The sequence below is a fragment of the Mus pahari genome, chromosome 18 (assembly GCF_900095145.1).
Source record: "Mus pahari chromosome 18, PAHARI_EIJ_v1.1, whole genome shotgun sequence".
NCBI classification, from domain to species: Eukaryota; Metazoa; Chordata; class Mammalia; order Rodentia; family Muridae; genus Mus; species Mus pahari.
This window is the reverse complement of record NC_034607.1, coordinates 11,730,718-11,745,165: the sequence shown is the minus strand read 5'-3', so window position 1 is coordinate 11,745,165 and position 14,448 is coordinate 11,730,718. Positions and strand designations below refer to the sequence as shown.

The 14,448-nt window shown below is 45.4% G+C and overlaps 1 protein-coding gene across 1 annotated transcript in view; it reads right to left on the bottom strand.

Moving 5' to 3' along the window:
- Clic5 (chloride intracellular channel 5) overlaps positions 1-2,139 on the bottom strand; it is a 141,054-nt gene extending 138,915 nt beyond the window's left edge. The window contains exons 1-2 of the mRNA XM_021218249.2: positions 1,870-2,139; positions 1,459-1,734 (exon numbers count right to left, since the gene is read on the bottom strand). Of these exons, the coding sequence (XP_021073908.1) occupies positions 1,459-1,734; positions 1,870-2,139 (546 nt within the window). The remainder of the gene's footprint in view (positions 1-1,458; positions 1,735-1,869) is intronic.
- Between the last annotated feature and the right edge of the window lie 12,309 nt (positions 2,140-14,448).

Sequence of the window (14,448 nt, the reverse complement as noted above, 5' to 3'; positions counted from 1 at the left end):
AGGTAGATTGAGGGAGGCACAATGCACAAAACACAAGACACAATGCAAAGTACAAAGCAGTGTGCACGGAAGTGTTCAACTGAAATGGTTCATTTCATCAGCAGGATGTTGGAAACCACGATAGCGAGAGATTATCATGGGATGGGCTTCCATAGGTTCCTAGAGTAATTGTTTTTTGAAACAAGGCCTTATGTTTCCCAAGTTAGCCTGGAATACAGCCAAGGATAACCTTGGACTTCTGAGCTTCTTGTCTCCACCTTCCGGTACTAAGATTAGATTTCTGCCAGCCCTGGAAGTTTTATGTGATGTTCAGGATAGTGTGAGGTGTAGATGTTGGCAAGAACTCTACCAACTGAGATATATCCCAGGCCCGAGAATAGCCATACTTTTTTTTCTCTCATGCGTATGTGGTGCATGTCTTGGATGCATGTGTGTGTGCCTGCATGCATAATATGCATATGAAAGATTAAGGCTGACATCAGCAGTCTTGTGAACTATTTTTCACCTTATTCATTGGGACAGAGCCTCTCTGGTAAACCCAGAGCTTGATAGTTCAGCTAATCTTAGTAACCATCTTGATCCAGGGATCCCTATCTCTGCCTTGGGAGAACTGGAGTTACAGTCAGACTGCCATGCCCACCTAGCATTTACATGGGTGCTGGAGATCTGACCTCCATCCCCACACTTGAACATCTAAGTTTTTAACCACTGAGATATCTTCCCAACCTTCATTTTGTCAACAAGAAATAGCAATATACACGTGACTGTGACTGCTATCTGCATTGGTAGGGGATTGGATGATTTGTTTAACTCTAAATCATAACCTTTATATTATTGCTCTAATACAAAGATCACCAAGTGCCTTTGTTTCAGTATCATAGGTATTAAATATTAACACATGGTTGGCGTCTAGGTACTTCCCAATCTATTTTACATAATCAGATCTTGGGTTTTATTGGCGTTGACAGAGGCATGATGACAGACACAGCACTTTCTGACCAAGTATCTGAAGTATGTGCAACCTTAGGAACGCAAGGAGGAGACACAAGCACCTGAAAGGAGATAGGCTTTCTCTCGCGGGCTTTGGTTTCATTTTTAAAAATAACATTGGCAAAAAAAAAAAAAAAAATTAACCAAGCATGAAAATGCAGTTACCATTTGTCACCGGTGTAAAGATTTGAGCAGCAATTTCTGGTCACTTGTTTAAATGCTTAGAACGTGGTTTGCCCGGGGTTTATAAAAGTCGACGGTTAAACACACACTTTAAAGGAACTTTCTCGTTTGGATCACTTTGAGAAGCCTTGGCACTATTCCAAATGACCAATGAAATCATCTCTGCTCTGAAGTATGGCTGGGGACCCACGCGCTAGGACATCATACACTGTCTGTCCCCTGATCCACAGAGCAAAAGAAAACGCTTCACCCTGTGTAGGTGAGCCCGTCAGCGACAGCCCTTACCTTCACAAACAGGAAGATCTCAGGGTCGCTGGAAGCTGCTCCTTTTTCTTCCAACCCAGTAGCAGCAGAAGGGCTGGTAGGGGAATCCTGGCTTGTGGCAAGGACCTTGCTGTGCTGAATTCTGAAGCTCAGTGAGGAAGGCACCGCTTCCTCAACCGCTCTTCCATTCTCCTGAGGTTCCCACAGGAGAGGCTCTGGGTCCTGGCTTAGTGAATGTGAGGAAGGCACCGCTTCCTCCGTTGCTCCTCCATTCTCCTGAGGTTCCCATGGGAGAAGCTCTGGGTCCTGGCTTAGTGAATGTGAGGAAGGCGCGTCTTCCTCCGTTGCTCCTCCATTCTCCTGAGGTTCCCACGGGAGAAGCTCTGGGTCCTGGCTTGGTGAATGTGAGTCTCCCGTGGAGACATCCCCGACCTCCTGGGACTCTGAAAACACCTCATCCGGCAGGAGGTAGCCATCTGCTTCTGGTTCCAGGGAGGCTGGGGTGGCTTCATCACTTTTTAAGACATACGGTGACAAATAGTCGTACTCGTGGCTTTCTAGCCTGGTGGCATACAGATCATTTTCAGAGTCTTCATGGACTCTGTCATACAAAGGAGCGTCACTTTCCTCCTGCGGGTCTGGAGCCTCATCTGTGCTCCTCTTTTGGATTGTATCATAGATATCACTGTAGTCTTCATTCATGTTGCTTGGTCTGGCAGATCCTTCCCCAGGCAGAACGGAGTCAGTTTGGGCTAAGGAATGGGCTAAGGGAGGATGCTTTGCCGCCGCACGGAGGAATCAATGGGCTTTTGAAGTACAGCCCTCAGCAAGAGCTATCAATGACAGGTCTCTAACAATCATTTACCGGAGCTCTAATAAGCACACCGCAGGTCCATTGGACAGAAGATAAAGTTCATCATCCACTGGGTTAACTCCTTCACTACTGGGTTAACTCCTTCACAACTCTCAATGAGACTCTGGTGTTTCCTCCACACCCCACAACTCTAAGAAGTTGAAGTATCAATGCAGTCCAAGTTGGAAATTCTGAACAGTTAGCCTCTTGTGACTCACGGAAGAGCCCCCTGCTGCAGTTACCTAACCCCGTACAAGAGATCCCCACAAGTTAGTGGAGGGCTATAAGTCAGTGCAAACCTGTCTGTTTACAGCGCCTTTTCTCTTCGTTTGCAAACGATGCTCTTTGCAATGAATTCCACGCAGCCCAGCTGTGGAACGGATTTCATTTACATCTCTTATCTGGAACCCCCCGGTAGGTGATTAAATGGCGGAAGGAAAAGAAGACAAGTGCCTGTGGACTCATCAATACAGACCACACCAAATGAGACTCAAACATTTGTGGCTTTGGTTTTTATTCCCCCACCTCCCACCCCCACATTGTACACGGTTGTCCGCAGTCGACAGATGTCCTCTATGATGCTCTTAGGCACCGGATTCTGAACTGAGCTCTAAACAACAGAAATAGAAGATTGCTATCCTGGGAATACAAAGCAAATTCTAACAATGCAGAGCGAACTATCGAACTATATGAGGTCTTGGGTGCAGTTGAGCTAAAAATCCTAACAGCACAGGGCGCACTATATGAGGTCTTGGGTGCAGTTGCGCTTAGCTTGAGATGAGGAAGCTGCGGTGCTCATGCATATGCATAGAACACAGAAATGTTCTCCTGACTCATTCAGAAAAGAGGAAGGGTTGACTGATCTGACTCTACCTGATCCCTATAATTCCACTGGGCTCAGGGTACATGTCCATTATAAGCTCCCCTTACTCAGTTTCACGGTCTCTCTCTCTCTCTCTCTCTCTCTCTCGTGTGTGTGTATGTGTGTGTGTGTGTGTGTGTGTGTATGCCACGCCTACATAGATATTCATGTGGGTGTGTGCATGTTTGTTCAGGTGCTCAGACATGTGTATGTGGATGCATAGGGAGGCCAGAGTCTGACGTCATATCTTCCTCCACTGCTTTCTGTCATACCTGTTGAGACAGTGTCTCTCACTGAATCTGGAGCTCATGAACTTGGATAGGCTGACTGATCACTAAGCTCCAGAAGTCTGCCTGTCTCCACGTCCCCAGCTCTGGGTTACTGGCCGTATCGGTACCTTGCTTTCGTATGGCTGCATCTAGCTTTCCCATGGGTGTTCAGGATCTGGACGCACCTCCTCATGCTTGCACAGCAGGCATCTTACCAATGGAGCCACCTCCCAAGCCTATTTCATATTTTCTAAACAGTATTTCCCAGTTCTACTGTCTTTGAGTTTCTTCCCCCAAAATATGTGCTTAGCATGAACCGTTATACTAACAATGTCAGTCAATGGCAGGAGACGTATGCAACAGGGATTCCATAGAGTTGAAATAAAGCTGAAGAGTCACACTGCTTAGTTTATTCATGTTTCTTTTACTGTGGTGAACATCACGACCAAGGCAGAGAAAGGTGAATTGATATTATGCTATCAGAGGGCCAAGTGTCTGTAATGGCTGGGCAGTGGCAGACGGGACGGCTGAAGCAGCAAGTGCAGAATCACACCTTGACCTGCAGGCAGGATGCAGAGCAAATTGGAAATGACGCCAAGTCTGACCCTGGTGGCACACTTCCTCCACCAAGGCCACACCTTCCAAACAGTACCCACTGGGAACCAAGGCCAAGTCTATAGGGAACATGTCATTCAAACCAGCTCCCATAGCAACCTTGTAGACACCATTGTAGGTGGTAATCACAGCGCATTACTCAGGTGTCTGTGGGGACACTGGTGTAGACAAAGCCACTGTCTAGCAAGCGATATGAAAAAGTAGTATATATAGTTGTGTAAAGTAGATGGTACCTGGTAATAATAATAAATGACTGTGTTACTGGTTTGTTACTGCATTTGTTATATGACAATTTTGTGATTGTAGAGTGTATGTCTTCTACTTAAAAAAATAAAATAAAATATTACTGTGATACAATCTGTCCTCTTAGCCTGGCAGCAAGCTCACTAATGTTATGCTTCTGAGGTCTCTTAGTGGGGCCACATTCCAGGACTGTCTAACCATTTGGTACGATGATAATGATGTTGTCAGCTACAAGTGTGTTGGGTGGCAGCTAGCGTGTTGTGTTCTATGCAGCTCATAGAATACAGCTTGGACACAAGTTACCCTACATCATGTAGATTTGTGTAAGCAAAGTCTATGGATGTTCATCCTGTGATGAAATCACTCAACGGTGCATTGTTCAGAATTTCTTCTCCTCACTACAGGCATGCAGGGAGACAGCACAGCTGCTTCTTGGAGCTCCTGTTGTGGAATCCTTCAGATTGGAGGAGGGGGAGTGTCTCATGACAGGGTTTCTCTGTGTAGCCCTGGCTGTCCTGGAACTCACTCTGTAGACCAGCCTGGTCTCGAACTCAGAGATCTACCTGCCTCTGCCTCCCACGTGCTGGAATGTGGGATGTGCCATCACTTCCTGGCTAGACTTTTTTTTTTTTTTAATATGAACAAAACTTTCTATTTATAAAGGAGACTCACACACATGCCATTTTTCAGACAGTGAACACTAGATTGGGTGATGTGATTTGTAAATTTAGAATATTTAAAGGTGGATTTGTGGTGCTGTTGCCGAGCCAAATGGTGCTGTTAAGAGGGCTCATCAAATCAGACACTGAGAAGTAGAGCTGCCCTGTGCGAGCTAACCTCTGTGCCCTTCCCAGATGCCAGTGCTGTGGCTCCTTAGAAAACATGGCTTTATGACTACAGCTGGGTGTGCACCCACTGTAAGGCATGACACATTCAGAGGGTGGACAATCTCACCTTCTAGGTAGTGCACTCAATTGCTATACATATGCAACATTTTCAAGCAGCATAAACAAGCTGAAATGAAATTGAAGTATAGAAAAAGATGGTTTGTCAAGACATTTTATGTGAGTGCGGGTGTATGTCCATGTGTGCATTCTTCAGAGAGAGGGAGTTGCTCATGAGTACATGTGTGATGTATACACATAGTGTGTGTGCTTTGTACAAGTGTGTGAGTGTGTGTGATGTATGCACATGTGTATGTGCCATATATACACGTGAGTGCGTGATGGATGCATATGAGCGTGTCTATGATGCATGCCCATGAGTGTGTGAATACACGTGTGTATGCAGTCCAGAGCAGGCTGTCCCCTCTAGTCCTCCTCTACTGCTCCTACTGTCTGTCTTGCTACTTTGAGACAGGGTCTTCCGAAGAACTTGAAGCTTATCATTTGTTCTGGGCTGACTGGCCAGGAAGCTCCTTGGGGCCCCACCTGTCTCCTTTGCCAAAGCCAGAGGCACCAGCATTCAGTCATGCCCACGCCTTTTGTGTGGGTGCAGGAGATTCCAACCCAAGTCCTCATCCTTGCAAAGAAAGCACTCTTCCCCCACTGAGCTACCCTCCTGCCCCAGAGGTATTCCACTTATTAAAAGTTGTGTAGACATAGGGAGACAGACCTGCACATTGTTTTAGCAACAGGTAATGTGGGACAGGGGTACCTGAGTTTAAATGCAGGCGCTGCCACTCCCAGCCCTGAGGACTCCTGGCCACAATCCTCTACACTTTCATAATCATCTTTATGAAAATGGAATATCCTCCTCAAAGCATTGATGAGAAAAGTAAGTGCAATCTACATTTAAAATCTTAGTATCCAGCAGACTGCGTAGGTGTTCTGTGATAGTATTTACAATTGAACACCACCCGAAGTAACATAAGATTTCTAGAAGAGGAAGAAAACGATGGAGAAGTAACATAATTAATAATAGCACCGCATTTCAGTGTGTCAAACTGATTAGTATGCATTTGGAAACTTACTCTTCTTCAGCCAACCAATCCCTGCTAATCATGGTGATTGAATTTGCATGTTGCAAAAATTTCAACCTTCACAAAGTCAATCACAGCCATCATTTCTTATGATGTGCATAGGAACACATAAAATAGTGGGGCAGATATACCCAGACCCACTTAAAGACAGCACTTCTGCCAGGGATGAGCCTGCTCTCGTGGTATTCAGGGCCCTGGTCCTGTCAGGATGACACTGAATTTTCACTGCTTATACACACACACACACACACACACACACACACACACACACGTATGTGTGTGCACTTTTCCTAAAAGTGTGTTTCCTAAAAGTCAGCCTGAAAATACCACATGCTATAGTTGATCCATGGTGATGGATAAGGCACTGAAATTAATGTGAAGATGGTCATTAAAAAAAATAAATGCAAACATTTGAAAGAATCATGTTCATATCACTCCAAGGACTGAGAACATCTGGTGCATCAGCTTCCAGAGTCCACGAGGGGGCGCCATTGTCCACCGTATCTGATCTATCTCCCTAAATCTTGACTGGCTACCACTGAAGCAAAAACTGTGTCTCAGAATGTAGTCAGCCTTGAAGGTTTGCCCATAGGGGATTCTGCTTTAAGGAGGGCATCTTCAAGTTCTAAACGTTGTTAAACACGTTTGATCAGTGTAAGTCCTGTTGCTTTAGGAACCAGTTTTACTTAAAATTCATTTAACAACTCATATTTTAAAAAAAAATGTTTTTAATTTGTGTGTGTGTGTGGGGAGGATGAATGTGATTATGTGTACATATACGTGTGTGGAGGCCAGAGATTGGTGTTGGACACATTCCTCTCTCCACCTTAATTATTTTTATTTAATTCTTTTTCTTTCTTCCTTCCTTCCTTCCTCTTCCTTTCTTTCCTTCTCTCTTTCTCTTTCTTTCTTTCTTTCTTTCTTTCTTTCTTTCTTTCTTTCTTACTTTCTTTCTTTTTTTCTTCCTTTCTTCCTTTCTTCCTTCCTTCCTTTCTTTATTTTGTGTTGGGGTTTATTGAGCTTGAAGCATGCTGATTGGCTAAGATGGCTGGGCATGGAGCTAGGAATATCTATGTCATATTTTGTTGTGTTTCCCTGTCCCTAAGCCCCAGTTCTTGGGTGATAAATGTGTGTCCCACACCTGGCCTTTATGTGGTGCCAAGGATCGGAACTCTGGCCCTCAAGCTTTGGGAGCAGACATTTGACCACTAAGACATCTCCCCAGCCCCTGCCTTTGGAAACGTTTAAAGAGATAAAATTGTGTATACTTATGGTGTACAACACAGTGCTTTGATGTGTGTGTGTGTGTGTGTGTGTGTGTGTGTGTGTGTGTGTGTGTGTGTGTGTTGGGTAAATACACTTTAGCTTAGTTTATAGACTTTCTATTCTGTGTGGTGAGAACACTTAAACCATGCTCTCCAATCGATTTTCCAACATTTAATATTTTCTTATTAACTCTAGTCCCCAAGTGGTACAACAGACCTGTTTAGTGACTTTCAAAGGCGCCAGGGCAAAATGCCTGATTAAGGCATCCCACAGGAGCCAGAGGATTCCCTTTGGCTCATAGCTGCAGGTGTGTCTGAGCTGCAGCCTGTGGGTTGCATGCAGCATGATAGCAATAACCACGGCCCGACACAACGGTGGATGACATCACCCTGGATGCCCCTGGCAGGCGGGGCAGTCTGTTATGGTAAGGAAGGCATGAGGCATGACGTGGGAGTGGTTTATGTCTGTGGCAAAAAGACCTTGTTCACATCTGGGAAGATCAAGATACAGAAACGTCCTGTGTCTCCGGTTAATTCTAGGACCCCAGCCCATGACACTGTACCGCCCACAACCTTCCCTCCATGGACCCTGGAAACACCATCAGACACAACCAGAGGTGTGTTGCCTGGGCGGTATCAAATCCAGTCAAGCAGACAAGGAAGCGTAACTGTTGTAAGACCATCTATTAGTTCGTTCTCTGTCGTTGGGGTCAAATATCAGCTTGGAGAAGGAAGAGTTTGTTGTGGCTTACAGTCCACAGTCCATCACAGTGGGGAGGCACGACGGCTGATGGCGAGCAGGGAGGACAACATGTATCAGGCATGGTGGCACAAGCAGGGACCTGAGAGATCACTTTTTTATTTATTTATTTTAAATTTATTCTTTACACTCCATATTCCATTCCCTGCCCCCTCCCACCCACCCTCTGACTGCTCCACATCCCACACCTCCTCCCCACCCCATCTCCACATGGATGCACCCACCCCACACCCCACCTGACCTCTAAACTCCCTGAGGCCTCCAGTCTCTTGAGGGTTAGGTGCATCATCTCTGAAGGAACACGGACCCGGAAGTCCTCTACTGTATGTGAGTTGGGGGCCTCGTATCAGGTGGTGTATGCTGTCTGTTTGGTGGCCCGGTGTTTGAGAGATCTCGGGGGTCCAGATTCATTGAGACTGCTGGTCCTCCTGCAGGATCGACCTTCTCCTCAGATTCTCTCAACCTTCCCCAATTCAACAACAGGGGTCAGCTGCTTCTGTCCACTGGCTCGGTGCAAATATCTGCATCTGACTCTTTCATCTGTTTGTTGGGTCTTTCAAAAGGCAGGCATGCTAGGTCCCTGTTTGTGAGCACTCCATAGCCTCAGGCCTTGGGACCTCCCCTTGAGCAGGATCCCACTTTGGGCCTGTCGCTGGAACTTCTTTTCCTCAGTTTCCTCTCCATTTCCATCCCTGTCATTCTTTCAGACAGGAACAATTATGGGTCAGAGTTGTGACTGTGGGATGGCAACCCCACCCCTCACTTGATGTCCTGTCTTCCTGTTGGAGGTGGGCTCTATAAGTTCCCTCTCCCTACTGTCAGGCATTTCATCTAAGGTCCCTCCCTATGAGTCCAGGGAGTCTCTCACCTCCCAGGTCTCTGGTGCATTCTGGGGGGGGGGTCCCCCCAACCTCCTATTTCCTGAGGTTGCCTGTTTACATTCTTTCTGCTGGCCCCCAAGGTTTCAGTTCTTTTCCCTCACCCAATACCAGATCAGGCTCCCCTCTTCCCTCCACTCCTCACCTCCCCCTGTCCACTTTCTCTCCCAGGTCCCTACCTCCCTCCTCACTTGTGATTGCTTTCTTCTCCCTCCCAACACATTTTAAAACATAGACATGAAGCAGAGAGCTGTAAGTAGGTCCATAGGTTGAGACTATGAACTCTCAAAGCCTTTGCCAAATGATGTGCTTCCAACCAAGACTGTGCTAATTCTGCTGATAGCGCCCTCTACTGGCAATCAAGAGTTCAAACCTGAGCCTGTGGGGAACACTTCTCATCCAAGCTGTCACAGACTGCTTGAACTGTTGCCTCCTACCTGAAACTTTGTATCATTTCACCAGCACATCCTCACGGGCACCCCTTCCCCAGGGGCTGACAACCACGAGTACATTCTCTGTTCTGGACATTTCATGTTTCACAGTCTACATAGAAGTGAGTGCGTGTAAAGCAGGGTTTCAGAGTCTGGTTTAATATGCTTAGAGCAATGTCTTCCAGGTTCAACTATGTAGTTTCAAATGATAAAATTTCTATAACTTTAAAAACCAATAAGGCTGCATTTGTTTGAACACATTGAATTTTCTTTATCCATTCACCTCTTGGTAGAAACGTAAGGGAATTCTGGATCTTGTCTATTATGAACAATGCTGTCATAAACATGGAAGTGAATATATATATATATATATATATATATATATATATATATACAGTCTTTTGATATGCACCCAAATGTGATTTTTTTCTTGGTAGACCTTAAAAAAAATCTATTCACTCCAGCTAGCTATCAAAATATCTATTTGATGACAGACCAAAGAATTGTTACACCCAAGTCTAGATCAATGGGCCCATGAGTTTCCTGGGGTTACTTACAGGAGTGTGGGTGAAGGGTAATTTACAAAGATGTGGATGACTCTGTAGCAACCCCATCACATGGAAGCCCACGCCAGCGTGGGTGATGGTTTATGGAAGCTCACCCGGAGCTCCATGCTCAATTTGTAGTCAGCTCCACAGGGGAAGCGCTGTTCCTCCGAATCACTACTGGTGATGCAACTCTACTGAGAAGCCTTGTGGATCTTGGCACTCTCTGAGCTTCCCAAACCATGGCTTGACATGTTTGTTTAGCCTCTGGCACCTCACACACCTTTCTCCTACCCACAGAAGGCAGCATCTCAATGTAGAGGAAATAGCTGAGCAACCGCCTACCAAATGGATTGTGTCACATCTATCTATCTATCTATCTATCTATCTATCTATCTATCTATCTATCTATCTATCTATCCATGTTAATAGAAACTTTATTCATATTGTTTTTTATTGGATGTTTTATTTATTTACATTTAAAATCCTATCCCCTTTCCCGGTTTCCCTTCCTGAGCCTTCCGCTTCACTCCACCTCTTAGCATCTCCACTTCCACTGCAGATTATTATGGACTAATATATTCTCCTTGCACCTGCTAAAGAAACAAATTAAGACGGTATTTTTAAATATTGCTTACTTCAAAAGTCCTTTTACAGAGCCTTTAAGGTTTTTTCCCTCTATTTTTCTCTTTAACAATCCCTACCCCCCGACACCCCCCCCCCAGGGTTAGTCAACAGAAGTTCTGGAGTAGGGCTTGGAACTCTGCATTTCTAACCCATGTCCAAGGGATACAAGCATTGCTGGTGTCCAGAACACAGTGAGTGAAACCACCTCTGTATGCACAAAAGACGACCGAAAGCAAAAAGGCAAAAACAAACTAGAGATCAAAACTGTAGTGGCTTCCTGTCATTGTGACAAATGCCCCCACAAAAGCAACTTTAGGGGAGACAGGGTTTTCTTCAGCTTATCATTTGAGGTCACATCACTGCATGGAAGTCAAGGCAGGAACTTGAAGAACCTGGTCCCACCCACCATCCAGAGGAGAGAAAGAATGAACACTTGCTTGCCTACTATTCTCGGCTTATAGTTTCTGCTCTCACAGGATCCAGAGCCCAGTCCAAGGGAAAGATGCAGTGCGTCGTGGGATGGGTCTTCCTGCATCGGTTAACATAAGGAAGACATATCCTCCCACAGATGTGCCCAGGGGGCAGCCTGGTCTAAATCCCTCACTAAGACTTTTCTTCACACGTGATACTAGATTGTGGCAAGTTGAGTATTAAAACTACCATCGTGGATGGGTAGTAAGTCAACTCCAGCCAATATGGCTGTAATTAAAAACAGAATAACATGAAGAGCCTGTGGAGATGTGCAAGTACCTGGACTCTTGCATATTCTTAGTAGAAAGACAAAGAAAGGGCTGCATCTGCTTGGGAGTAAATGTGGCAAGGTTCTGAGCATCATTTCCTTGTGAGATGTGGTCTCGTCGTGAAGCCTCCTTGGCTGGCTCCTTACTGCTGGTCCTCTCGCTCAGCAGCTCTCAACCTCCCTAATGCTGTAACCCTTAAACAGATTTTCTCGTGTTGCTGTGACTCATCAAATTATTTCATTGCTACCTCATAACGGTAATCTTGCACTGTCGTGAATCATAATGTAAGTCTCTGATGTGCAGGATTATCTGATATGCGAGCACCCCAGAGGGGGTCGCGACCCACTGCTTGAGAACCACTTCTTTAGATTCCGCTTCCTGCCTGCTGGGATTTCAGATGTGTGTCACACACTCAACTTTAAAAAAAAAAAAAAAATCTCACACACATCTGCCCTAGCAGTTTCAAATCCAGGAATTTATTAGATGTGAAAATGTACATCCTCAAAGATCGTCATAATTCGTAATAGCCCCCAACTGAAACTAGCCCAGATTCCACTAACTGGTAAATTGATCTGTGGTTCGTGATGTGTCTCTAACATTCAGTGTTAGCTACTCCTTCTATGCCATGGGCTACAACCTCTACTAGCTCACATTCTTCCATGAAGGCGCTGTCATGAATAAATATGGATAAATTCATGTTTTACGTTCAGAGAAACACCAGACACAAAAGAATACTTATAATGTGATGGATTATATTTATTTTATGTAGAAGAGAAATCTATAATGTAAGCCGAGACACAGCAGTGATTATCTCAGGACAGATTATTTTAATGGGTCATGTGGGGAGGTTTCTGAGGCTGGGGTGGTCTGTTTTTCATCAGGACTCTCTGGGTTGCAGGGATGTATGTATGCTTTAACTCATGGAATAAAACACACTATTTCCTACAATACTTATTTATCTACTTATTTCTGTGTTTGCCTGTGCGGTGTGTGCATGTGTGCATGCATGTCTGTATGCAGGTGCACTCTCCCAGGCATGTGAATTTGGAGGCTACAGGTCAACGCTGGTTATCTATCTACTTCAGTACCTTGCCAGCTGATTCTTGAGACAAAGTCTCACACTGAATGTGAAGCCTTGTCGTTAGCTGGTCTGGCTAGCCGGGGAAACTCCAGGATCTGCCTGCTTCTGTCCCTTCGAAGCTGGGGCTATGGACACATACTGCTACCCTTGGCTTTCCCATGGGAGGGGATAGACCCAAACTCAGGTCCTCTGTGATGTTCATTCGAAGCTATCCATTTATTGAGTGTTAAAGATGCAGATTTATTTAGACAAAAAAAAAAATGATGGCAGAAGGATAAGAGGAATTCGTTTTTGAAATTATGGCCAAAAGATTTCATTGGAAAAAATTGAGAAAACAGTCTCCCAGGCAGAGTCAGGCAGACTCACTGGAGTTGTGGTGTTTAACACAAGTCTTGATTTCCCCTCTGCTCAGGTAAATAGATATACTTTAGAACATTGAATTCAAATGAAGACCTGCAGCTGTTTCGGTTATTGATTTAATTAGTGCTGAACCAATTGCTTGGGTGCAGGCTCCTTATTGGAGTCAAAATAAGTTTCTCCTTCCCCTCACCCCCGCCAAGATTTATTTTGTGCATGTGTGCATGCCTGTGTGTGTGTATGTGACCACATGTATGAAGCTGCCTTTGGAGACAAGAAGAGGGTTTAGATCCCCTGAAATTGGAGCTACCTCCAGAACCCAGCCAGCTAGGTGTGGGAGCACCAGCAACTGGTTGCTCTCTTTCCTGGTTGAAAGGTCAGGAGGTGAGAGCAAAGAATGTGGTTAAACTGTGGTTAGCAACGTCAAACTTCCTAGACAGGTTCCACCACAAGATTTGGATTTTAGAGGCTGAAACCAACTAAAAGTTGGACTAGCAGCAGCCTTAAGATCAAACTCGGGAAAGATTCGCTACAGGTGTAATGCTTGGGGCAAGGCAGTCACCTGGTGTTCTCAGAGCTTTGGCGGAACAAGGAACAATCAGGATGTCACAGCTTCCTGGAGTAAAGTGACCGCTGCAGGAAGCCAGAACTTTCTAGTAAGATTATCACTGCACACCAATATCTGCACAGGCAGTGGTTTCTTCCTATGTTCACGGGGGGGAGGGGAGGATGTAGTCAATGCATACTTTTTAGAAAAACACAGGTGAGAGGATTGTGGGAGAATTTTACTTTCATTTCTGAGTATTTCCAGAGTATGCAAAGATTGTGCTCATCTTTAAAACTCGGGGTGATGGGGATGCCCACTGGCCATGTGGCAGCTCAGGTGCTGGAGAGAGGGAATCACTGATGGGCAATATTTCCTCATTGACATGAAGGGCAGAACAGATCATCAGTGGTCTAAAAGCCTGCTCTTAAGAGAAGGGCTGGCACTCTCTTTAACTGCCCTGGCAAGTTGCTGCCCAGCTCCCCACCTTGGTATGGTGTGATTCAGGCCATGGTCTTAGATCTTCATACATGCTAGGCTTAGATCCGCATACATGCTAGGCAGATATCTGCCATGACAATGTGCTTCCTTTTGCTACCCTGCCTCAACCCTTGCTTGGTCTGCGTTGCAATCATTGCCTTCTTTCAGGCTTCAGTTGCTGAGGTCAGAACTGTGATGTGTGGAAATGTCAAGTGGCTAGGGACAAAGCAAAACCGAACCAAACTTAAACCAAAGGAGAAATCTGTAGGCATACATTTTTGCAACCTACTTGAATAAGGGTTCAACCTCTCCTCTTGCCCACCACCCAGCAGAGGTAATGGAAGAGAAACGTTATTAGGATACAGGGGTAGTGGACCTGTTCATAAGGGTTCTTTGGGGGTGAGCCTGAGCTTCTTTGGCAGTTCCGTCCTGTAGCAAACACCAAATACAACTCAGCAGCTGCAGACCAGTCCTCTAGGC